We start from the raw sequence: 22,536 nt of genomic DNA, 5'->3' as shown, positions 1-22,536 counted from the left end.
ATCAATCTTTTGATTTGCGGAAAAGCTTGCAGTTTAACGAAGATCGCATTGTGATCTAACCGGTAAACGAATACAAGGAAGTAGATTAGATTTTTTTTTTTTTTTCTTGGGTATATCCAGGGTTTTCACCATTAGAAACAGTGACTAATCCTCTTGCTGAATTGTAGGCACCTCTTTTAAGTGGGACAACTGTCCCGAAGATTTAAGACTGCTCCATTTTCAAAGCCAAAAATCAAAAAGTAGATCAGATTAATTGTTCATAACTATCGATTTAAACTAATAAGGTCAATATCAATAGGTAACTCACTAGAGGAGTAGCAGTGCATCATTGACAACGTAGTTGACCGAACGAGGTCAAGAGTCAAAGACAATGAAATCAAATTTCTTCATAACAACTGCCCAAACAAAATCATTTCCCGCTGGTACCCCACACGGCTAAATAGGATCGTTTCCAAATTCACACTTCGAAGACTTCTTCAAATAATTATGCTACTAAAATTATTCTACATATACAACTTACTGATATATTCTAATATACATAATTTTTTTGTACTAATATTTAGTCAATTATCTATGATTTATTCTTTTCAGACTCGTCACTAATTAAACAACCAATTATTTCTTTCATTTTATGCGTATCGCCTTCCATCCAATTAGTTACTTTACTTTTCTCAATTTGAAAAAAAAATTACATTAAAAAGTAATCGATTGAGTGAAACATGATTATCATATTAAAAAGTTACGCGTTTAAAAATTCAAATATTTTCTTTAATCCTTAGGATTAGTCAGAGTGTACAGGCTTAAAGGTGTCTCCTACAGTTAGGGCCTGCTTAAGACACTATAAAAAATTAATTAATTTTTTTAAGCTAGAGAGGACAAGAAGAGGTTTAGTGGATGTGAACACTGGGGATTATCAATTATGGGCCTTTACGGCCATGTGCTTTGGTCCGGCAATGCGGCTGTTAATATAACCTGGTTTAGCTTTCAAAATCAAAATTAACTCAAGTTATTATTTCAAAACTATAGTGTTTGGTAACAAACTAACAATGACTAACTTGGCTAATTTTTACTGTTTGACTCATGATTAGGGTTTGCAGCATCTTGATTCCTATATGACTTCATTGTTATACGATAGAGCGATAAAGTGAATTTAATTGATGAAGGCGTGATTATTGACAGAGATCAGTAATTTTTCGTGAAGTGATATTTTTCTATTGAAAAAAAAATCTTTTTTTTTTCATTTAAATAGTTGATAAGTTGGTGGTTAAAGATTATAGAGAAAAAAATTCTTTGTTGGTTGTTACTAGTTTGGAGAGATGAAGTTCTTGGTAGTTGGTATAGTCTGATAATATCTACCACCGTCATCAACGGCTGATGACATGCAAATTTGCAATCATTAACGACCTTAATACGGCGGATTAACTAATTGCATGGCATCTTGGAGTCAAGTGGACAACATTTAAGTATCAAATCAGACCATAATGTCGCTCGAAACCAGCTGTTTTGTTACAAATTGGGCAGTGTGGGTCCGACCGATTCTCCACCTCGCGATATCTCTGTAACATGACAGCCTAATCAACAGCCTGGAAAGAGCTGTTGGTGTTATATTTCCACTAAAAGCCTCCTGCCCGCTTCTTCATCGTGGCGTTTCCATTGTGGCATTGAGCTATCACTAATCAATCGCTACAATATGCAACGTTTCCCTCACTTTTGACCCATACCCACTCCGTTTTTGAGGCTTATTGGGGGTTCTTAGCTCCAGTAGTGAGGTAAGGATAGTGGAAACTGGAAAAAGATTGGATTTTTTTTTTTTTTTTTAAATCTCATTTTAGTTGCATTTTTACTGTTGCAGACATATGTTAGCTTGATTGTTGTACTTGAACACTGATTTGGGTAGATCTGGGATGATTGGGTTGTGGGTTTCTTGAGAAATAGTTGCTGGGATTTGAGTGTGGCAGATTCAGATATTCAAATCTTGAATTGCCTTTGACATTGTATTTGTTCAAAGTTCAAACCAATTGTGGGTTTGTAGTGTTAAGGAATTGGGATTCTTAGGATGGTGAATTTGAGGACACAGATATGGGTACCTTTGATTTTAGGTGTTATAGTGTTAGGTTTACTGGGTCAAGGGTCATTTGGTGCTTTCACTCCTGTGGATAATTACTTGCTTGCTTGTGGATCTTCACAGAATGTCACATTTCTTGGCCAAACCTACATTCCTGATTCAGTTAGATCCTCGGTTTATCTGAAAAATGGGGGAAATCCTGTTGTTTCCACTGCCAATTCTACTGCCCCGTTCCCCGTATACCAATCTGCTAGAATTTTCAGCAGCACTTCGTCTTACAAGTTTGATATTAAGCAAGAAGGCCACCATTGGCTCCGCCTCTATTTCTACCCGCTCCCAGGCCACAATTTAACGTCTGCTTCTATCACTGTAGTTACTGAGAATTTCGTTCTTTTGAACAATTTCAGTTTCGCGAGATACAATGGTTCCTACCTCTTCAAAGAGTTTGTGATCAATATTGCCTCAGATACCTTGGTTCTTACTTTCATTCCTTCCAACAACTCTATTGCGTTTGTTAATGCGATTGAAGTTGTTTCCATCCCAGATGAGTTTATACCTGAAGGGCCACCGGTCGTTTATCCTCCTGGCAATTTTAATGGCCTTTCTGAACTAGCCCTTGAAACTGTTTATCGGTTAAACATGGGTGGCCCTCTGGTTACTCCTCAGAATGATACCTTGGGAAGGACTTGGGAGAATGATATGAAATATCTCCACGTGAACAGCTCTGCTGTGAATGCTTCGGTGAGTCCATCAACCGTAAAGTATCCAGCCGGTGTCACGCCTGAAATAGCACCGAATTGGGTTTATGCTACTGCTGAAACGATGGGAGATGCTAATGTTGCCGATGGGAATTTCAATATCACTTGGGTGTTCCCAGTGGATCCAGATTTCATGTATTTTGTCCGGGTTCATTTTTGTGATATTGTGAGCAAATCTATGAATACTCTGGTCTTCAATCTTTATATCAACGATCACATTGCTTTAGCTGAGCTCGACTTGTCTAATCAAGCTGGCAACTTGGATGTGCCATACTACCGAGACTTTGTCTCCAACTCCTCGTCTGCTGATTCGGGTACTCTGACAGTTAGTGTGGGCCCGGATCTAGACTCCGATGATGCGATCATGAACGGTTTGGAGATCATGAGGATTAGCAATGAAGCCAGAAGCTTGGATGGGGCTTCCCCTGTCGAGAGTCTCCTAGTATTGCCTTCCAAGAAGAACAAGACGGCTATCATTGTTGGTTCTGCTGTTGGAGCCTCGGTTGCTTTGGTGTTGATTGGTTTGTGTTGCTGCTGCATCTTACCTCGTTTTTCAAAGGCGCCCGAACAGGGACAAGGGCACCCTTGGCTTCCTCTTCCGTTATATGGGAATTCTTTGACCTTGACAAAAATGTCGACGACTTCTCAAAAGAGTGGAACAGCGAGCTGCATATCCTTAGCTTCTTCAAACTTTGGAAGGTTCTTCAGTTTCCAAGAAATAATGGAAGCAACTAACAAGTTTGATGAAAGCTTGCTTCTGGGTGTTGGTGGTTTTGGAAGGGTCTACAAGGGTACACTGGAAGATGGGATGAGAGTAGCTGTGAAAAGAGGCAACCCGAGATCTGAGCAAGGGCAGGCTGAATTTCGAACCGAGATTGAGATGTTGTCAAAGCTTCGGCACCGCCACCTGGTGTCTTTGATTGGGTATTGCGACGAGAGGTCTGAGATGATACTCGTGTATGAGTACATGGCTAACGGCCCTCTTCGAAGCCATCTTTATGGAACTGACCTCCCACCGCTCTCGTGGAAGCAGCGTCTCGAGATATGTATCGGGGCAGCTAGGGGGCTGCATTATCTCCACACGGGTGCAGCTCAGAGTATCATTCACCGAGACGTGAAAACCACCAACATACTCTTGGATGACAACTTCGTGGCTAAAGTTGCTGATTTTGGCCTCTCGAAAGCTGGACCATCATCCCTCGATCAGACCCACGTGAGCACTGCTGTTAAGGGCAGCTTTGGATACCTCGACCCCGAGTACTTCCGGAGGCAGCAGCTCACCGAGAAATCAGATGTGTACTCATTTGGCGTCGTGCTGATGGAAGTCCTTTGCACCAGACCCGCTCTGAACCCAGTCCTTCCTCGCGACCAAGTAAACATAGCCGAGTGGGCAATGACTTGGCAGAAGAAAGGAATGCTGGATCAGATCATGGACTCGAATCTGAAAGGGAAGGTGAACCCCGCCTCCCTAAAGAAATTCGGGGAGACAGCAGAGAAGTGTCTGGCTGAGCACGGGGTCGACAGGCCTTCCATGGGCGACGTTTTGTGGAACTTAGAATACGCTCTGCAGCTCGAGGAGGCCTCTTCAGCTCTCACAGAACCCGATGATAACAGTACTAACCATATCTCTGGCATCCCATTGACCCCCCTCGAGCCATTTGACAACAGTGTAAGCATGATTGAGGGGATTAACTCAACAGACGATGATGCAGAGGATGCTGCCACCAGTGCTGTCTTCTCCCAGCTCGTAAACCCACGTGGAAGGTGAGACCAGCAAAATCCCAGTTTTATGCAATCTTGACCAATTGGCAATTGGCAATTGGCAATTGGCATCCCCATTTTTTTTGGCTTTCTGGCCTCAAGATCAAGATTTTACAGGAAAGTGATCTAGTAGTATAAGTGTATAATTGTTCTATACTGGGAAATTTAGACATTAAAACCTTAGTAATATGATTCAATATGTATTGTAAATGATTTCTGAGCCAAAAAGCATCTCTTCAAAACGTGCTCGGATTACCAACAGATCTGTACCATTGTTTTTCTATCAGTTTATCTTGTTATTTCATACTATTGTTCCTGAATCCTAAACATGTGCTGTGAAGAATCTGTGGATATTCAACTTCATGAATCCTTTGGCTGCTGTTTCAACTGCCTTCATATTTATGATCTTTCATACTTTGTGATAGAGAGCTCTCAGGAATCTTTCTTAGAGCAAAAAATACTTTCTTACCACAACTTTATGGGTTAAAATTTGAGTTGATTTGGGAATACTATTGAAAATGTTCCATTTCATTACGTGGAAATGTGCATTCATGTGTAAATAAGTGTATACAAAGCCGCACGAGTTATTAAACCCGGTTAAGAATGCAAATAGTAAAAGTATAGAACGATGTCGTAAGGTTGCGGAGACTGTATATTGTATTATAATAGGCAGGCTATTACAACGATTAATTAGGACAATAGTAATGAAAGTAGTGAATGTGTCTTCATTGGACAAAGGAGGGACTTTTTATACAAGTCACGAACCTCCTAACTGCCCACTTAAATCGGGGGACGGTTGTCTCCCGCTTTGACCGAGCCCGGTCCGGAAACCGGGCAACGCGACTGAGGTCGGCTGCCGAGGCCTTATGTCGAGGTGTCAGCCGAGGCCTCTCGTCACGGCCTTGCCGAGGCGGACGGATTGGGCACGTAGCATCGCCTCGGGACCCCGTTCTTGCTCACGGGTCGGTTCGGGTTGACTTATAATATATCGATCATCAACAACAAACTCCGAATCCTAATCAGTTGATAAACAAAACACCAAACTAGAGTATTTCGACTGATTAGGATTCGGAGTTCGTTGGTCTCTTTCTTGAGTATTTAACTCATATTTAATTAAAAAATAAAAAAGACAGTTGTTTTGGACCAATGCAAGGTAGATCATGGTCCTAAACAACGTATAAATTATGTATTTTTAACATTGAAATTGTGAACTTCTGGAATATAAATTGTGTTTCTAAGTCAAAACACATATCAACTGTGAAAGAGAATTTGTGAATACAATACATGGTCATCAAATCATAATATGTTAACATTGTATGACTGCAGTATTTGAAAGGAACTTGTGAATATAAAACAAAGTAATCAATTACATATTTACATATATGTTTCATTGTATGTTCATAATATATAAATTGTGATTTTTTAAAAGATAAATTGTGAACATTTGGACCCGGGTTCGCCTTGCAAAGTGGACCAGGGTCCACAGAATAATTTGCTATTAATTAAGATCTGGGCCTGTTAGAATGTGTTATGGGCCGATATTCCCTCAAAGCCCAAGCCCATATGCAACGAGGAGCACTCCTAAAACTGTAATCCAGTTCCGCTTTGTTCTCTTTCTTCCCTCCATCCTCCATCTTCGAGGGAAAGCTCAAAGCTCTTTGCACTCTGTAGTAGAAGATGTTGGTCTTATCCTGCGCCACCTCTGCTTATCATACGCACAAATTTATAGCTTCCAAATCCAGAGTTCAAATGCGCTCGAGCAGTCGAGTCTCAGTTGCTAATCTCCATCACTCTGATACTCCCTTTGTTCCTGAGGTAAATTACATTTCTCAATCGTTCTATCCTTCTTTTAAAACAAATATCTATTCAAAAATGTAAGCGTTGTTAGTTTTTCAAACTTTTGATATATAGATATGATGTTATAGTGAAAGATAATAAAGTTTATTAAATTTTCTTACAGTTCACTCACTTGTTTTATAATTTTTCTTTCTGGAATTATGATTTTCTTAATATGATAAATATAGTGTGAATAAGTAGAGTTTATATTGATCAGCAGCAGCAAAGTGAGTTATATAAGTAAACTGATGCAAAGATAGGAAGAGAGAAGATAATAGTAATTTAATATGTATCTTGGGGTATGAATGTGGACTGTCTGCTTGATTGAGGTGCTCTGTTTAGGTGGAAAAAGCTGTGGATTCTTTGTCTAAAGAGTTCAGAGCAGTGGATTATCTGGTGGCACGGAATACTGCCCGTGTTCTCAAAGCGTTTCAGAATGTCAGGGTCGGGTCTCATGTAAGTTTTGTTTGTAAACTTTTGTTTGTGATTATGTTATGCCTCAATATCGCTTTGATGTGGAAATGTGGAATTATATATCAAGAAATTGGTTCCAATATGTTAAATGTTTGCCTCACATATGACATATTTATCTCTATTTAGTGCATCCTTGTTTAGGAGTGTATTAATATTTGGTTTTGGAAATCCACAAATGCACTTTTGACTCTTAACGTTTTGATCTACTTGTATACCTTTATCTTCATAGTCAGTTCTATTATATATGCATTAGTTTTTCAGTGGCAGCACAGGTTATGGTCACGATGAAGCTGGGGGGCGTGAAGCCTTGGACCTTGCTTTTGCAGAAATATTCGGTGCTGAGTCTGCAATAGTTCGAGCTCAAGTTTGCATCTTTTTTCTTGTGCTTTTTTCTTACTTAAACTGAAGTGTTCTCTTTTATTAATATTCATACTTCCTCCACAGTTCTTCTCAGGTACTCATGCTATCACTTGTGCTTTGTTTGCTTTCCTAAGGCCAGGGGATGAGGTGAGGGTTTCTTTTTATTAAACCTTTTCTCATCAATCTTACGATGTTCTCTAATTATATCTGCAATATGAATGTGATTTGTTGTCAGCTTCTGGCAGTTGCTGGTGCACCGTATGATACATTAGAGGAAGTTATTGGGAAAAGGGAATCTCATGGACTAGGTTCCTTAAAGGATTTTGGGGTGGAGTACAGAGAAGTGCCAGTAAGTTTTTCTTATACTGACAGTATAACTTGAATTTAGCAGCTTCTTCACTTTTTGAGGTTCTCTGACCTTTTATCTCCATCTGGGTCTGGTTTAAGCTTGCAGAGGATGGAGGACTCAACTGGGATGCCCTTAAGATTGCTCTGAAACCTCATACAAAATGTGCACTAATACAGAGATCATGTGGTTATTCTTGGCGGCGCAGTCTGAGTGTAAATGAGATAGGGAAAGCAATAAAGATAATCAAGGTAAACTTCATGCCAGCACTCATTTGATGATAAAACTACTAACTTTCCTGTCACAAGTCCCAAAAGGAGCTGCTAGAACTTGTGCTTTACTTTCCGTTTTCAATCTCTCAAAATATAAGTTTTGCTTCTCCAGCAGCAGATTAGTTAGAGTTTTAATTTCGACAAGTGTAAAATGTTTCTAAACCTTTTCACTTTTGGCGCTCCAGTGTATAATACATTAAACCTTCTATACAGATGCAGAATCCAAATTGTTTGGTCATGGTGGATAACTGCTATGGTGAATTTGTGGATACCATTGAACCCCCAATGGTGGTAAATATTGTTTACCATCCTTTTAAAGTACATACATACAAACACATATTTTCCACTTCTCTAGTTTAGCATTAATATTTTGAATGGGCAGGGTTCAGATCTAATTGCTGGTAGTTTGATAAAAAATCCTGGTGGAACTATCGCACCATGTGGTGGATACATTGCGGGGAGGAAAAAATGGGTTGAGGCAGCAGCTGCCCGTCTCTCAGCTCCAGGACTAGGAGTTGATTGTGGATCAACCCCTGGTGATATAATGCGAGCCTTTTTTCAGGGTCTATTCCTTTCACCTCAAATGGTCGGGGAAGCAATAAAGGTATCTTATTTCATGCCATGTTCTTTTATCCACATGTTTTTCTATTACCTTTGCCTTGCCATGATGGATCCACATATTTCCCCTTTTCTGAACCTGTATTACAAGGGGAGCTTCCTTATTGCTGAAGTCATGGCAGCTAAAGGATATAAGGTGCAGCCACTTTGCCGGGTCCCACGTCATGATACAGTGCAGGTTGGTTTATCAAATTTTGAAATTAATATAAATTTAAAATTCTAACATAAACTCCAGGACAAAGTGCAGAACTTCAGAAGCTGTTTGCATCAGGCTTATCTAGGGAAGAAAGATGCACATAATCCTATATCTGCCTTGTTACAGTTCTTGAGCCCATGACCTAATGGTCAACCAGTGAACACTTGGCCACTACAACAAACCCAACCTTATTTTTTCACTGTTGCAAATGCCATAATATTCACATGCAATTGTCTTGTCATTTTGATCCGGCTTTAATGATGATTTTCAGGCTGTACAACTTGGCAGCCGTGAGCGTTTGCTTTCCTTCTGTGAGGCCGTGCAGCGAGTTTCTCCTGTAGGTTCTTTCACCAAGCCTGTTGCTGGTGCAACCGCTGGCTATGCATCAGAGGTATCTAATGAATATAGTTTTAAGCATCATCCTAGGATGATTTTTCAATTTTATTTTGTTTGCATTCTTATGCAAAGGCCCTACTGAACATATACATTTGTGCTATTAACTTCTTACAATATTCAAAGACATTTAAAAATTAAAGGAACTTACAGTTTTCTTCTACTCATCTCTGAATTGTAACGTTCTCAAATGTTAACATTTGAAGTAGGTGATCTTTGCTGATGGCACCTTTATTGATGGGAGTACAAGTGAACTCTCATGTGATGGACCGCTAAGAGAACCCTTTGCTGTTTTCTGTCAGGTATCATCTATGCCTTACGTTTAACTGGGAATGTTTGGACGTACTAGAGCTGTTGAACTGGAAATTGGACTCATTTGCAACATAAATCTTTTCATCTAGAACCAAAACTAATCCCTCTTCAAAAATCTATTCTGCTTGGAATTTACAATGTAGGGCGGCACCCATTGGACGCAATGGGGACTTGTTCTCGGGGAGATTTTGAAAACACTATAAAGCAAGTGATAAAAGGCATTGGACTTTGATTGATTTGCACTTAAACCCGCCCAAAATGAATGGCATCCTTCACTGAATTTGAGCCAAAGCAGGCTCTTGAGGTAAGGATTTTGCAGACTTCCTAAATGTATAATGCCAGAACACTTTTTTGGTTCAGCTTCTTAGGTTGTTTTGCTGTCTGTAGTTGTGCAGATCCACTGCATTTCAACATTTGGGGGCAACAACACACTTCTTATGCGCACGCGCGTGCACACACGCATCATTCGCTACCTCATGATAGTGGCCGGCTGGTATCTCAAGAATATCTGGATGACGTGAGAAATTCGTAGTCATTATTTGAAAGTGATACGAGATTTGTACTCCACTCATTTGACTACCTATTTCAGAAAAAAAAAAAAATTATATTATTTTGTTTTGTCAAACGATTGCCTAGAGAACATTGGAGATTCCTATCCATTTTTTATGAATTAAAAAAAAAATATATAAAACAAATATAATTATTTGATTTCTGTTTAGACTAATAAGATAAAATAAATTGAGTCAAATAATACAAGATATTGTTCGATTGAAATAGGGTATGTTTTGTGGCAAAATTACTAATGTTTTGATTACGAGACTCATTACAAAGTAAGATATGTTGTCAACAGGAGACGTCTCAAGGTAGAATTACTCATAAAAGCTTAATTGATGTAATTTGTTTGACACAAGTTTTTTTACGATCACTCATTTGAATCGGTATTGATCCCGCATTCCCGTGACATGAATATCAACAATATTAAATTAAAATAAATAAATTATAAATATCAAACATATAATACACCAGACATTTTTTCATAACCTTTTTTTTTAGACTCTCTATGTTGAGTTTTACTATGTGGACTCTTAAATTCTACTCCATCAAAATTCTCTCTATGTTGAGTTTTACTATGTGGACTCTTAAATTCTACTCCATCAAAATTATTTTGGTTGGTGTGAGTAGTCGTGCACTCTTGTCACTCAATAGAGATTGGAAGTTCGAACCCGTGCACTCTTGTCACTCAAGAGAGGTTGGAAGTTCGAACCCCCTCTCTTGTATGTCACTCAATAGAGATTGGAAGTTCGAACCCGTGCACTCTTGTCACTCAAGAGAGGTTGGAAGTTTGAACCCCCTTTCTCGTATGAAAAAATCAATTTGGTTAGCACGTCTCAGGATACATCGTGATTTGATAAAAAAAAAATCTACTTCATCAATTATAATATTTTGTGGGTTACATCTAAAAATTGTAACATAGAGTAAAAGTTGGGTGTAAATTTGGAATCACAAAAAAACAAGTACTCCGTAGTATTTTCCCTGTATGTTAGTCTGGCAGGCAAAGCAAGCGAGATTATAGTCATCTCCGCCATCCCCATAAATGTCCAAACTCCAAAATCATCATTTTCTGTTCCCAATAATCTATACTCTGTACCACATCACCACCTCTTCCGCAATGTGAAAGGGGGAAAAAGAAATGGAAGGTGTGAATCAGGAGCGAGTTGTTTATAGTTAGTGTGATAGTACGAATGCGGGAATATAATATAATAAAATAAAATCATTTAATGCGATAGTAAGCAGCACAGATCTGCTAATCAATCGCTTCTTTAATTTTGTTTCTCGCTAAATATTTCACCATATTTGTCACTCATACAAACGATCTCTCACTGCAAACATCTCTGTAAGTTCTCTCCCCTCTCTCTGTTCTCCGTTCTTCTTTCTGTCTTCTTGTTTTTTGCTATCACTGTTGTTGATGAATAATGCATTTTTGAGTTAAAGAATCAAATGGGCATCCAAAAGTGATTTTTTTTCCCTATTTTGGGTAAAAAGATTTGAGCTTTGTATGTATAATGATCCTTAGTGGAGGTGAAAATGCATGTGAGCTGAAACACCAATGTTCTGTTTGTTAGAGAGATTTGTTCATCAATTTAAAGGAGATGAGTGAATGTATGGCGTTCTTGATGGTTTTTAGAGTAGGGGATTATTCATCATGCAGCAGAATGTGGTTTTGGAATGATGAGTTGATTGAGATGAAGAGGATTATGAATTTATGATTATAGGAAAATGGAAAATTTGAGGTAGTGCCATGCAGGCTAGCTCAGTTGGTTCGACGGATCACCTTAAACTGGGAATTAGAAGGTCATTAGGAGACCTTGTTGGTTCGACTGATCACCTTAAACGGGGAATTAGAAGGTCATTGGGAGACCTTGACCTAACAAAGGAGATGCTCTTGGGCAGGGTAGGAATGTAGGATACCTAATGTATCAAAAAAGAAAATTTGAGGCAGTGCTGTACTGTTAACAGTGGGAAGAAAAGTTATATGACAAGGTTCTTCCTTGGATATATAGCAATTAGTATTTTTTTAAAAATACATTTTGGTTTACACTTTACATCACAAATTTCAGAGGACTAATGAAAGGACAGATTACTGTTTCAAAGGTGGCACTATTCTTTGATTGCACACTCTACCTTCCAGCCAATAAATATTCGATATTTTCACTTGCTCTTTGCAGATAAATCGAAGAAAATGGACAGTATTAACTGGACAATGACGGCATGCACTGTGTGCCTTATGCTCACATTGCATTTCACTATTCAGCTCGCATCGCAGCATCTTCTGTCATGGAAGAAGCCCAAGGAGCAAAAGGCCATACTTGTCATCATCATGATGGCTCCCTTGTACGCTATCATCTCCTACATTGGTTTGATAGATTTTCTTGGAAGCAAAACGTTTTTCACGTTTCTTGAGTCCGTGAAGGAGTGTTATGAAGCTCTCGTAAGTCATTGTGGCTATCTGCATCTTCTTTGTCCATAATGGACTTTTCTTTAAAGCTTTGATTGCTATCAACTTTTGTGTGGAGTGCAGGTGATGGCTAAGTTTTTAGCTTTGATGTACACATACCTTAATATATCCATAAGCAATAACATAGTCCCCGATGAGATTAAAGGAAGGGAAATTCACCACTCGTTTCCAATGACACTCTTTCAGGTAAAGTTTTTGACTTTGTTATCGATCCTTGTCATAACAAGGTTTTAATCATGGAAGACGAATTGACTGTGTGTATCATCTTCTTTGTGGATTATTCGATTTTTTAAAAACTGCAAATCCATTTGGTAAAAAAAGATGAGCATTTGACATTCATGTCTTCTTCAAGCTTTGGCACGTAAACTTTATGTTGTTTGGGCGATAGTCATGAACCTAACACGCTGTCTAAATAAACTGCAGCCTCGCACAGTCCAATTAAACCATCAGAGATTGAAGAGTCTCAAATACTGGACATGGCAGTTTGTTGTTATCCGCCCTTTATGCTCTATATTAATGATTTCTCTACAACTACTTGGAACATACCCTGATTGGGTTAGCTGGACCTTCACCATCATCTTAAATATTTCGGTTTCACTAGCTCTATATTCACTCGTGCTCTTTTACCATGTCTTTGCAAAAGAGTTAGCACCACACAAGCCACTTGCCAAGTTTTTGTGCGTCAAAGGAATTGTATTCTTCTGTTTCTGGCAGGTAAGTTAATATTCTAGGTTTTATCAGGATGGCATGATGGTCTCATTCTCATTTTGCCTATATATCGTTAAAACCTTTTTCAGGGGATTGCCCTCGAGATTCTTGCTGCAGTGGGCGTAATCAAATCGCATCATGTCTGGTTCGACGTGGAGCATATCCAGGAAGCTCTTCAGAACATTTTTGTGATTGTGGAAATGGTTTTCTTCGCGTTCTATCAGCAAAGCGCATATTCAGCTGCTCCTTATCGCCAGGCCCAGGCGACGATGGCTTCAGGCACCACAGACAAAAAGAAAGACTAGTCTGAGAGCACAAGTTTCCTCCCTCAACAACAATCATACTATGCTGGTTCATGATCTATATATAACTCATTTTCCACTTCTTTCAAGTTACAGCATTGTCCTTGATACCATGGCCATGCATGTAATACAAATAATAATATATGATTGTTGCCATTTTTGAACTGTGCCCTTTTTCCTTAGCTTCAAGCAGAACCATATAGTTGAGTAACCCTAGCCAAGTTGATCGAGTACTCAGGCTGTTGATTCGCTAATCATATGATTACAAATTTGACTCTCAATTAGAGCGGTTTATTGATTTTATTTGTTTGAGCTGGTCAGTTATAGACAATTTAGATTGGTTTAGCTCCTTTTAGTGTTTTGGCAGTTAGGGTCATAAGGCAAGATTTATTTCGCCCACATTCCAGGCGGTGGGTTTTCACTCGTGTAAGTTAACATCAAAACCCTCTTTAAAGATCGTGTTTGATGTTTCTAGTATGGATTATTCTTGTCTGGTAGCCATTCTTGCAACTTATACTTCAGCTGTCAAAAGTCAAAACATTATTTGAAAGAGGTCAAAAATTCTTAATTCACCCAAAATATATATATATATATATATTATATATATATATAAGAAAAAAATACAAGATAAAACTTGCGGCAAAACAAAAGGGACCCCACATAGGCATGAAAAATCTTCAAGCAAGAAAGGCAAATGGGCGAGGGGTTGTCTCTCTCTCTTTCCAGTTCTGGGAATTGGGTCTGAGAATCCGTTTTTGTTATCACTTCAAGTCTCAAGAACATGAGCTCTCAATAGCAGCCGCGCAATAACCATGGCGGCGCTTATACAAATTCCCATCAATTTCTCAGCCGTAAACACACCGCGCACATCTCCAATCGGGGGAAACGGCTTTTATGGGCTGAAACCTTTGAAACGCGGTAGTTTTTGTACTGTTTCGAGTGTAAAGATTGATTCTTTTTATCCAAATAAGGGCAAGTTTGGAGCTTTTAGGGATGAGTCGTCTTTCTGGGAAGTTAGCTGGGAGGGGAGGCGGAGTGAGAAGAAGAGAGTGGTTTTGGTCAGATTCAATAGTCTTGACGGCGGCGACGGCGGCGGCGGTGGAAGAGATAACAGTGAGACTGTAAGGGTGTTGGGCAATATTGCTTTGGCTATTGTGTTTACATACCTTACCTTCACTGGACAGCTTGGTTGGGTCTTGGATGCCATTGTTTCAGTTTGGGTATCTCTCTCTCTCTTTCTCTTTCTCTCACTATATCTATATGTATATATATATCTCTATCTCTCAGAGTAATTTTCCTTAATTTCTTCATCTTGTCTCTTTCATTCTTCATACTGTCAGATTCATTTCTGCAGCTTTTTCTATATTAGTCATTTGCAGGTTTTGCTTCTTAAATCTTAGCTAATTCTTAGTGTTCATATTTTGTGTGTTTCTTCATGTTCAGCTTCTTGTAGTGCTTCTTCCAATTATAGGCATAGTAGCTTTTTTCTGGTGGGCAGGGCAAGATATCGTTCAAGGCGCGGTAAGGGAACTAAATCCCCTTTCAAGAATCTCTTTCGTTATCATTAGAAACGAACTTAGGGAATACTAGAGTTTAATTAGCACTGATTGATCTCTTCATACTTTGCAGTGTCCAAATTGCGGGAATGATTTTCAGATTTTCAAGTATGATCAGATGAACGATATTCAAAAGACTTTAGTTAATTACTTATGAAGCTTTGATTTTTTTCGTTTGGTTAATGTTATTGTTTGTTTTATCGGCACTGCAGATCAGCAGTAAATGATGACATACAGCTTTGCCCGTTTTGTAGCCAGCCATTCTCGGGTAATAACTCTGGCCTTGCCTTGAAACGTTAAGCTATCATATTACTCTGCATTATATTTTGTATTTGCACGTTTTTGGTTTCTATTCGGTTTCCTCATCGATCATAGATTAGTAAATCGAGCTGTAACTCTTCAATCTTCTTATGCATTTATTGTCTAAGAAATTTTATCTTTCTGTATAATCTAGTTGTTGGTGATGAATTTGTACGCGATCCTGTGAGGTTCTCCAACGAGTCGAGAACATTTGGCCAAGCATTCAAAGACTTCACCTCTCGCTCCAAGAAAGGTCGCGTTTCTTTTGATAATTGAAGCATGTGCTCCATCTCAACTAAAAGTCTAAGCTGATAGTTGGATTGCACATTAATGGCTTTACGCTCAACATTGATTCTGAACATCTTTTCTGCCTCTTATTATGTTATCTGTAACTCAAGTCCTCCTCGCTTTGCTTTTTACAGACAAGAAATCCTCGGTTGCTGTTGTCGATGTAGAAGCTGAAATTAAAGATGCTGAGTGAGCATTGATCTCCGATTACGTATATTCCACGTTTGTTAGACTGTTCTGATTCTGTTAATTTCCTATGGATTGGAAGGTATTCGTCGGAGTTCTTCTGCTGTAACGGATAAGAGATTCCGACATTCTGTGAATATTTAGGAAGAAGGAAATCTGCTGAACATCTTTCATTTCTTTGAATTACTGCATTGCATGCAGCTCATGAAGTTTGGGCTATGGAGTCTGTTTTTCGCTTCGATTTTCCATTTCTGTAATGCCATACTGCACTTGTTATTGAGTTCTAACACCACAGCTTTCAACTGAGCTCGAAAATGGCTGTTCTCCGGCAACCTTAAAAAAGAAAAAAAGGTTGCCGGAGATAAAACCGACTTTAAATCCTATATAATATGATCACGCATCAACCCAGCAATACATTGTTGCTTGATAAGGTTCAAAAGAAGTCGAGAAGAGTTCACATTGACTACATAAGAAATTGTAAAATGATACTTAAATTTAAAGAATTATGCACTTACTGGATACTAAAGAAATGATTTAGTGTTCGGTTAAATCTGAAAGTAGTCGAGAAGAGTTCATAGTGGACGTGAGCGGTCCCTCTATATATATATACTAGTTTTTTTACGGGATAATGCCTAATGATTATTTTTAAATAACTATTTCAAATTATATCAACGCAATATTATATCAGAGATGTTCATGCATATGTAAATAAATATTAAATTTGTTTATTTAAATCGGTAATTCAAAATATATAAATGCAAGATAATATTTATTGAATTTTCTAATCGATATTTGGTAGTGGTAGTTTTTCCCTACATGTTTCATGCATTGTGAGATGTGTGTCGTAGGTTATCATGTGAAAGTATTGAACAAAATATTAATATTTATTATATTTGTATAAAACACTTGGTAAATAAATATATATAATGTATTTTGTATTATAACTTTGATATTTAATTACAAGATAATGTAAAAAGAAGACAATGGACAATGCAGTGAATATAATAAATTAATAAATTTGAAGGTAATGAATCTTTGAATTGTAGAAAATAAAGATAATATAACTAATGAAATTATATCTATTTTTAAAAATTTTTATAATGAATAATTTTTTTTTTAAATAAAGGCATTATAGACATCTAATTCTAAATTAATTAAATGCATATGTATTATTTTTTGTTGTAGCTACTACTTTATTTTTTTTTTTGAATGCTACTAGCTCTATTACATTGTAGTATCTGTTCATATACTTTCTCAACCTACTGAAACACAAAGAGCTAATAACGCCTCCACTGAGGCTCGAACTTACAACCTTCCAAATGGAAGTCCAACCCGGGTACCATTAGACTTTATTTAGTTTAATAAGAGTAATAAAGTGGCGTATATACTTTTCATCAACAATAATGCAATCATTGATTTTTTTTAAAAATAAATAAATACATACAAAAAATATTAATGCAAAAGTATAATTGAAATATTAAGTTTTTTTCTGATCTAAATAATCAAAAGAATATTAAGTTTTTTTTGATCAAATGATTTTTAAAGTTCTTGATTTATAATCTTTGATGCTTAACTTTGAATGTTATGTATTTAGTCAGACTAATTATTTGAACAAAGTTTATGTTAAAATTTATATTATATATATTTTAACATATTCGTAGTATATGTTTAACAATTATGCCAACTCTAATTGGGATGTGGGTCGAAACTAAGATTTTTCTTATAGAAATTAATGTGTAAGTTAAAATAATAAATACTTAACGGAATATTCCTTTACTAAAGTTTATGCTAACGGAATTTAGGTTATTTAAGGGAAGAAAATAATATAATAGAGGGTAAATAAGGAAAATCAATAAAAAATTTACAATTCTAATAAAAAATAATATGAACCATTCATTTTAAGAAACAATAGTATAATATGAACCAAAACAATAGGACCGACATTTTTTTTTGTTCCAGTTAAGGGTTTAACATTATTGGCTCTTATTAGAATTGTATATATATATATGCAGTTAGTGCTACAAAAATGAATATATAGATACTGACATGGAGTGAAGCAAAACATTGCCAAATGTTGTTTGTGTTAATGTGTTTGATGTATTTTATTCAATAATCATAAAAAGAAAAAAAAAATGGAAACAAAAATCAACATAATAGGACAAGCATGATAACATGAACTGAAGCAAACCATTGCCAAATGTTATGCCTGATGTTTTCAACTCATAAAAAGGAAAACAACCCCCACCCCCACCCCCACCCCGTGACTATATATATATATATATATATATATATATATATATATATATATAATCATCCAAACTTCAGGCACTTCTAAATCCCAACAGGTTGAGGGATCAATATTCTATAGCATCTATATTAGATACAATCACACATAATAGGGTGTTTGGTAAATAACTATTAGCTGATTTGGTTAGTGTATTTGACTAGTTGATTGTAGAAAAATTTGGTAAATTAGCGATTAGCGGATAGCTAATTACATGCAAAATGACTTTCAGAAAAATTAATCGAAAAAGCTGTTTTGAGCAGCTTTTTAAATTTTAACATTTTGGAACAATAAGCAGTTACAAAAAGCTAATTAACCAAATCAAACAGCTAATAGTGTTCATATAAACTAAAAATTAACTGATAAGTTAATTATATTACCAAAGTCCATTTACTTGCATTGTTATCACAGTGATTAATACAACTCAAATAATTTGTCCAAAAAAAAAAAATACAACTCAAATATAAGAACATATATAATTGCATCTGATGCAAACGACGCGGATTTGACAAAAGATAATTGTGCTTGGCAGGGCGGATAGTACAGCCAACATGACAGTGCTTCTCTGCCCAACTCGACGTAGACTGGTCAGGATCCCATGCATGTAATTGTTTGAAATTAGACAAAACAAACCTGCAACCCAATGAAAGTTTTATCCCCACTTTCCTCTTATGTCATACATTTGACACCTTATGTATGGTTATGTTTTTTCCATAATCCAATGTACCAAATGTGAAACCACACCAAACCCTTTTCTTAATCACTTCTAAGACTGATTACCGACAACCAAATCAGGTTGGTTAGTATAACCACAAGTTGTTTCTTTTACGAGTGATTTCTAACTAATCAAGCTGGCTCGTATAAGGACAACCATTGTTTACGATAAATTTCTGGTTAATCATGTTTATTTGTATAACGACAATCGCTTTTTACTGATAGATTTCTGATTAATTAAGTTAGTTCGTATAACGACAATCATTTTTTACGAGAGAGAAATTTCTAAAGAAAATACAACTGTTGTTTGTTTTTTCTATAAGATTTCTAAAAAGAGTAAAAGTGGTTAGTGATAGGATACTGACATTAATTAGAGATACAACATAAGATTTCTAAAAAGAGTAAAAGTGGTTAGTGACAGAATACTAACATTAATTACAGATACAACATAAGATTTCTAAAAAGAGTAAAAGTGGTTAGTGACAGAATACTGACATTAATTACAGATACACAACATAAGATACCAATGATACAATAATTAAGCCCGCATGGGTAGCTCAACTGGTCATAGAGGTGAAACTTTGAAAGAATGACCAGGGATCGAGTCTCACTTTGAGCAGTGAGGGGGTTCTTTGTCGGGCCGGGGTTCTCCTCTTAGAAGAATGATACAATAATTAAAAAGTAAAAACAGTTAGCTAAGAGGGGCGGGATTATTAACTTAATCAAAACAAAACATCATTATATTGAAAGTTGGAAAACAAAACACAGATGGAGATTTATTGTGCAATGGACAGACAAGACATTCTTGGTTCACTGTTTGGTCTGTGCATTCTAAACCTAAGCATACAAAACAAACAACAAAATGCAGTAAACTTTGTTCTTCCTCCCTTTACACTCATTCTATTCCAAACAAACAAGCCCTTGAGTTTTTTGCTATACAGGCCCCTAAAATTTGCTGATATTCACGGTCTGAACCCCAAGCTGGGAGACTGGGTCGGGTAACGGATGCCAAACGGGTCGGGTGAGTTTGAAAAGCTCTGTGGGAAGAAGAAACTCCTCATCCCACTCTGAACTTCATCGTCTGGGGCTTGAAAATTCATTGCCAGGGCATGGGCATAAATGTCATTTTGGTAGTTCACGTCGTTGCCGGTCATCGGAGCAGCTGAAACTTGGTTTCCGCCGGCGGCGGCGGCGGCGGGGACACCGAAATCACCGGCGGAGATGGTGTTCCAGTCGAAACTCCCGGGGCCCAGCTCATGCAGATCCACCTGTTCCTCCTGTTTCATCGCCGGAAGCACGAAAGACTGGCCGTCGAGCTCCGGCAATGCCACCAGCATGTCGTCGAACTGCGAGGAAGTCGACGACGGCGAGCCGTGGCTTTGCTCCTTGCTCTGCCCCCCGCCGGACATGGCTTTCTCCGCGCTTGAATGCTTCTTGTAAATCCGGCAAAGCACCCATTCATCGAGCTGGAAACCCAAAACCCTAGCCAAGTTAGTCAGAATTTCGATTTAAACATTAATGAAAACGCCGGCGGCGAATGAAGATTCATACCCGAGCGCTTCCAGTTTTCTTCGGAGCATCACAGAGGCGATACTCGTGCATGATCCAATTAGTCTTGGATCCTTTGGGAGCTTTTCCGACGTAGAAAACCAGAGCCTTCTTAATCCCAACTTTTCTCCCATCAGCGGTGATCACCTTATCAGTTCCGGTGGCTTTCCAGTACCCGGACCCAGCAACCCGATTGGGCCTCGACCCATTCGGGTATTTCCGATCTCTGGGGCTGAAGAAATACCACTCCTTCTCGCCGAAAGTCGCCTTGCCTGTAAATAAACAACATTGAATTGAATCAAACTCAAAACCATCCACCCCGCCGGAAAATCAAGATTCAGGGTATATATATATATATACAAATCAAATGGACTTACTGGGGAGAACCCACGGGTCAAACTTGTACAAATCGATTTCTCCGATGATCCGCAGGGAGAAATCGTGGCCGGCCACCTTCTTGCAGAGGTACTGAACCAGGAGCTCCTCGTCGGTCGGATAAAACCGGAAACCCGGCGGCAAGCTTAGCTGGGAAAGCGGGTCGGTTTCTCGAACACCCATGTCTGAACTTTCAAAGGCTGTAAATGGAGGCGCCGAAATTTTGAGAAATGTGTGTTTTTTTTTTTTTTTTTTTTCTAATATTTTTTTTTCCTATTTCTATATCATTTTTCTTTTGGGGAAATGGGAGAGAGAGAGGTGTTATTTATAACGGGAAATCCAGAGGAGAGAGAAAGAGCAGCGGTCGATTTGGTGGGCCCACACTAGCGCTGATCACTCCATTTTGCCACGTATACAAGTTGGGCATCATCAAACGGCGGAGCTTATCCCAGCAGTTCAATACACAACTAAGTGCAATGAACCAGCATGACAAAGTATGCCAAAAATATGCCCCTGCGTGTCGCGTTAGTATTATGCCACGTCGCCTTTCTAAATAAAATATTCTTTCTTTTTTATTTCTTTTTTTTTCATTTTTCAAGTACACTTCACACCATCCACATTTTTACCTCAATACCTCATGTGTTATTTAAGTAAAAGGTGTTAGTGATAAATTACTAAATTAAACCCAAAAATGTGAATATTATTTTTTTTACTGAAAAATATTTTACCCTTTAACAATTCATAAAAAAATCACTAAATTATTTGTCGTATGCGATGAACTTTATTAACAAATAAATTTTTTACAGCTAAATTGATCAATTTAGTTCATAAAGTTAGTATAAAGCATTTACAGTACTGAAAGAACGTTTGTATTGTTTGTTTTGGGTGTAATGAATTTTATGCGAGAAGAACCGGTTGACAATTAAGTTTGCTACGTTAGTTCAAGAAATTAGAAGAAAATTTTTAATGATATGAATTTTTGTTATATCAATTTTTTTGGGAGCTCACTCAGCTCATTCCACGTCATTACGTCAACACTTATTATATCACTCAATCTATCTCTAAAATTCAATTATAATCCTAACAATCTAACATATACAAAAATTTAAAGTAAACATAGGCCAACGCAATGTTCTAATACTGCAATCGTTAGTAATCCTGCATAGAGCAAAGTAATAAAACAAAAAAGAATGACCAAGGATCGAGTCTCACCAGCGGCAGTGTGGATGCAACCTCTCAAAGTGAGGGGTTCTTTGTGCGCAGTGAGCAAATGTCTAGCTTCTATGGTTCATGTTGATTTACATCCTTCCAAATGCTCTGTCAGGTCGGGGTGTGGGGGTCCTTAGGGTTGGGGTTCAGCCTTTTGGAAGAATAAAACAAAAAAAATCGGGGTGTGGGGGTCCTTAGGGTTGGGGTTCAGCCTTTTGGAAGAATAAAACAAAAAAAAAAAAAAAAAAAAAGAATGAACGAGGTAGCGTTAGAAGAGGATGATCACTCAGTTGGGGTGTGCACAACTTGTGCGCTTATAGGATGATCACTGTGCAGTTTACTTTTTTTTTTTTTTCTATTTTCTTTTTAATCTAAAAAATGACACTTTCCTCTTTGATACTACATGACGTGGAATAATAAAACATTTAAATAATAAATTGAGAATTGGAATTAGAATATAAAAATTTGAAAAAAAAATTATATTTTATCATTATTTTTATGGAAAACAGTGGCCTTTTTCATGCGTGGTTTAACGGCGTCGGCAAAAGGAGTAGACACGTGTAACCGTCGTCATGGAAAAAAAAGTGAAGGTTTTTTTTTGGATAGTTAGGCGAAATTTTTTTTCAAAAGAAAAGGATGGGAGAAGGGAATGTAAACAA

The 22,536-nt window shown here is 37.6% G+C and overlaps 5 protein-coding genes across 9 annotated transcripts; 4 read left to right on the top strand and 1 right to left on the bottom strand.

Moving 5' to 3' along the window:
• The first annotated feature begins 1,509 nt into the window (after nt 1-1,509).
• LOC109178160 (receptor-like protein kinase THESEUS 1) lies at nt 1,510-4,967 on the top strand. Its single transcript, XM_019327724.1, has 2 exons — nt 1,510-4,627; nt 4,663-4,967. The coding sequence occupies exon 1, from the start codon at nt 2,057-2,059 to the stop codon at nt 4,589-4,591; it is 2,535 nt and encodes an 844-aa protein (XP_019183269.1). The 5' UTR covers nt 1,510-2,056; the 3' UTR covers nt 4,592-4,627; nt 4,663-4,967.
• A 1,124-nt stretch (nt 4,968-6,091) lies between these two features.
• On the top strand, nt 6,092-10,016 carry LOC109178162 (uncharacterized protein YnbB-like). 4 transcript variants are annotated; one of them, XM_019327726.1, is made up of 13 exons: nt 6,099-6,399; nt 6,763-6,876; nt 7,148-7,258; nt 7,339-7,401; nt 7,490-7,603; nt 7,702-7,851; nt 8,086-8,163; nt 8,255-8,476; nt 8,582-8,668; nt 8,958-9,077; nt 9,289-9,381; nt 9,535-9,695; nt 9,779-10,016. In XM_019327726.1, exons 1-12 carry the CDS (start codon nt 6,262-6,264, stop codon nt 9,592-9,594), a joined length of 1,350 nt encoding a protein of 449 aa, XP_019183271.1. In that variant the 5' UTR covers nt 6,099-6,261; the 3' UTR covers nt 9,595-9,695; nt 9,779-10,016. The 4 variants fall into 4 exon arrangements, with proteins under 4 accessions (XP_019183273.1, XP_019183272.1, XP_019183271.1 ...); XM_019327729.1 differs by having other exon boundaries at nt 6,204-6,399; nt 7,156-7,258; XM_019327727.1 differs by lacking the exons at nt 9,535-9,695; nt 9,779-10,016 and having other exon boundaries at nt 6,096-6,399; nt 9,286-9,381.
• An 847-nt stretch (nt 10,017-10,863) lies between these two features.
• LOC109178164 (transmembrane protein 184C-like) lies at nt 10,864-13,581 on the top strand. Its single transcript, XM_019327730.1, has 5 exons — nt 10,864-11,285; nt 12,118-12,380; nt 12,471-12,593; nt 12,831-13,121; nt 13,205-13,581. Exons 2-5 carry the CDS (start codon nt 12,132-12,134, stop codon nt 13,418-13,420), a joined length of 879 nt encoding a protein of 292 aa, XP_019183275.1. The 5' UTR covers nt 10,864-11,285; nt 12,118-12,131; the 3' UTR covers nt 13,421-13,581.
• A 496-nt stretch (nt 13,582-14,077) lies between these two features.
• Nucleotides 14,078-16,062, top strand: LOC109178166. 2 transcript variants are annotated; one of them, XM_019327737.1, is made up of 7 exons: nt 14,078-14,283; nt 14,314-14,637; nt 14,861-14,938; nt 15,047-15,081; nt 15,186-15,241; nt 15,428-15,526; nt 15,696-16,062. In XM_019327737.1, exons 1-7 carry the CDS (start codon nt 14,230-14,232, stop codon nt 15,752-15,754), a joined length of 705 nt encoding a protein of 234 aa, XP_019183282.1. In that variant the 5' UTR covers nt 14,078-14,229; the 3' UTR covers nt 15,755-16,062. The 2 variants fall into 2 exon arrangements, with proteins under 2 accessions (XP_019183282.1, XP_019183281.1); XM_019327736.1 differs by having other exon boundaries at nt 14,078-14,637.
• A 3,401-nt stretch (nt 16,063-19,463) lies between these two features.
• Nucleotides 19,464-20,984, bottom strand: LOC109178001 (NAC domain-containing protein 72-like). The gene is made up of 3 exons (XM_019327489.1): nt 20,671-20,984; nt 20,297-20,565; nt 19,464-20,211 (listed from the first exon to the last, which is right to left on the bottom strand). Exons 1-3 carry the CDS (start codon nt 20,849-20,851, stop codon nt 19,708-19,710), a joined length of 954 nt encoding a protein of 317 aa, XP_019183034.1. The 5' UTR covers nt 20,852-20,984; the 3' UTR covers nt 19,464-19,707.
• Nucleotides 20,985-22,536: the final 1,552 nt, after the last annotated feature.

This window comes from Ipomoea nil, unplaced genomic scaffold (genome assembly GCF_001879475.1).
Source record: "Ipomoea nil cultivar Tokyo-kokei standard unplaced genomic scaffold, Asagao_1.1 scaffold0813, whole genome shotgun sequence".
NCBI lineage: Eukaryota > Viridiplantae > Streptophyta > Magnoliopsida > Solanales > Convolvulaceae > Ipomoea > Ipomoea nil.
Note: the sequence above shows the minus strand (reverse complement) of the source record. Positions and strands in the feature narration are given on the sequence as shown.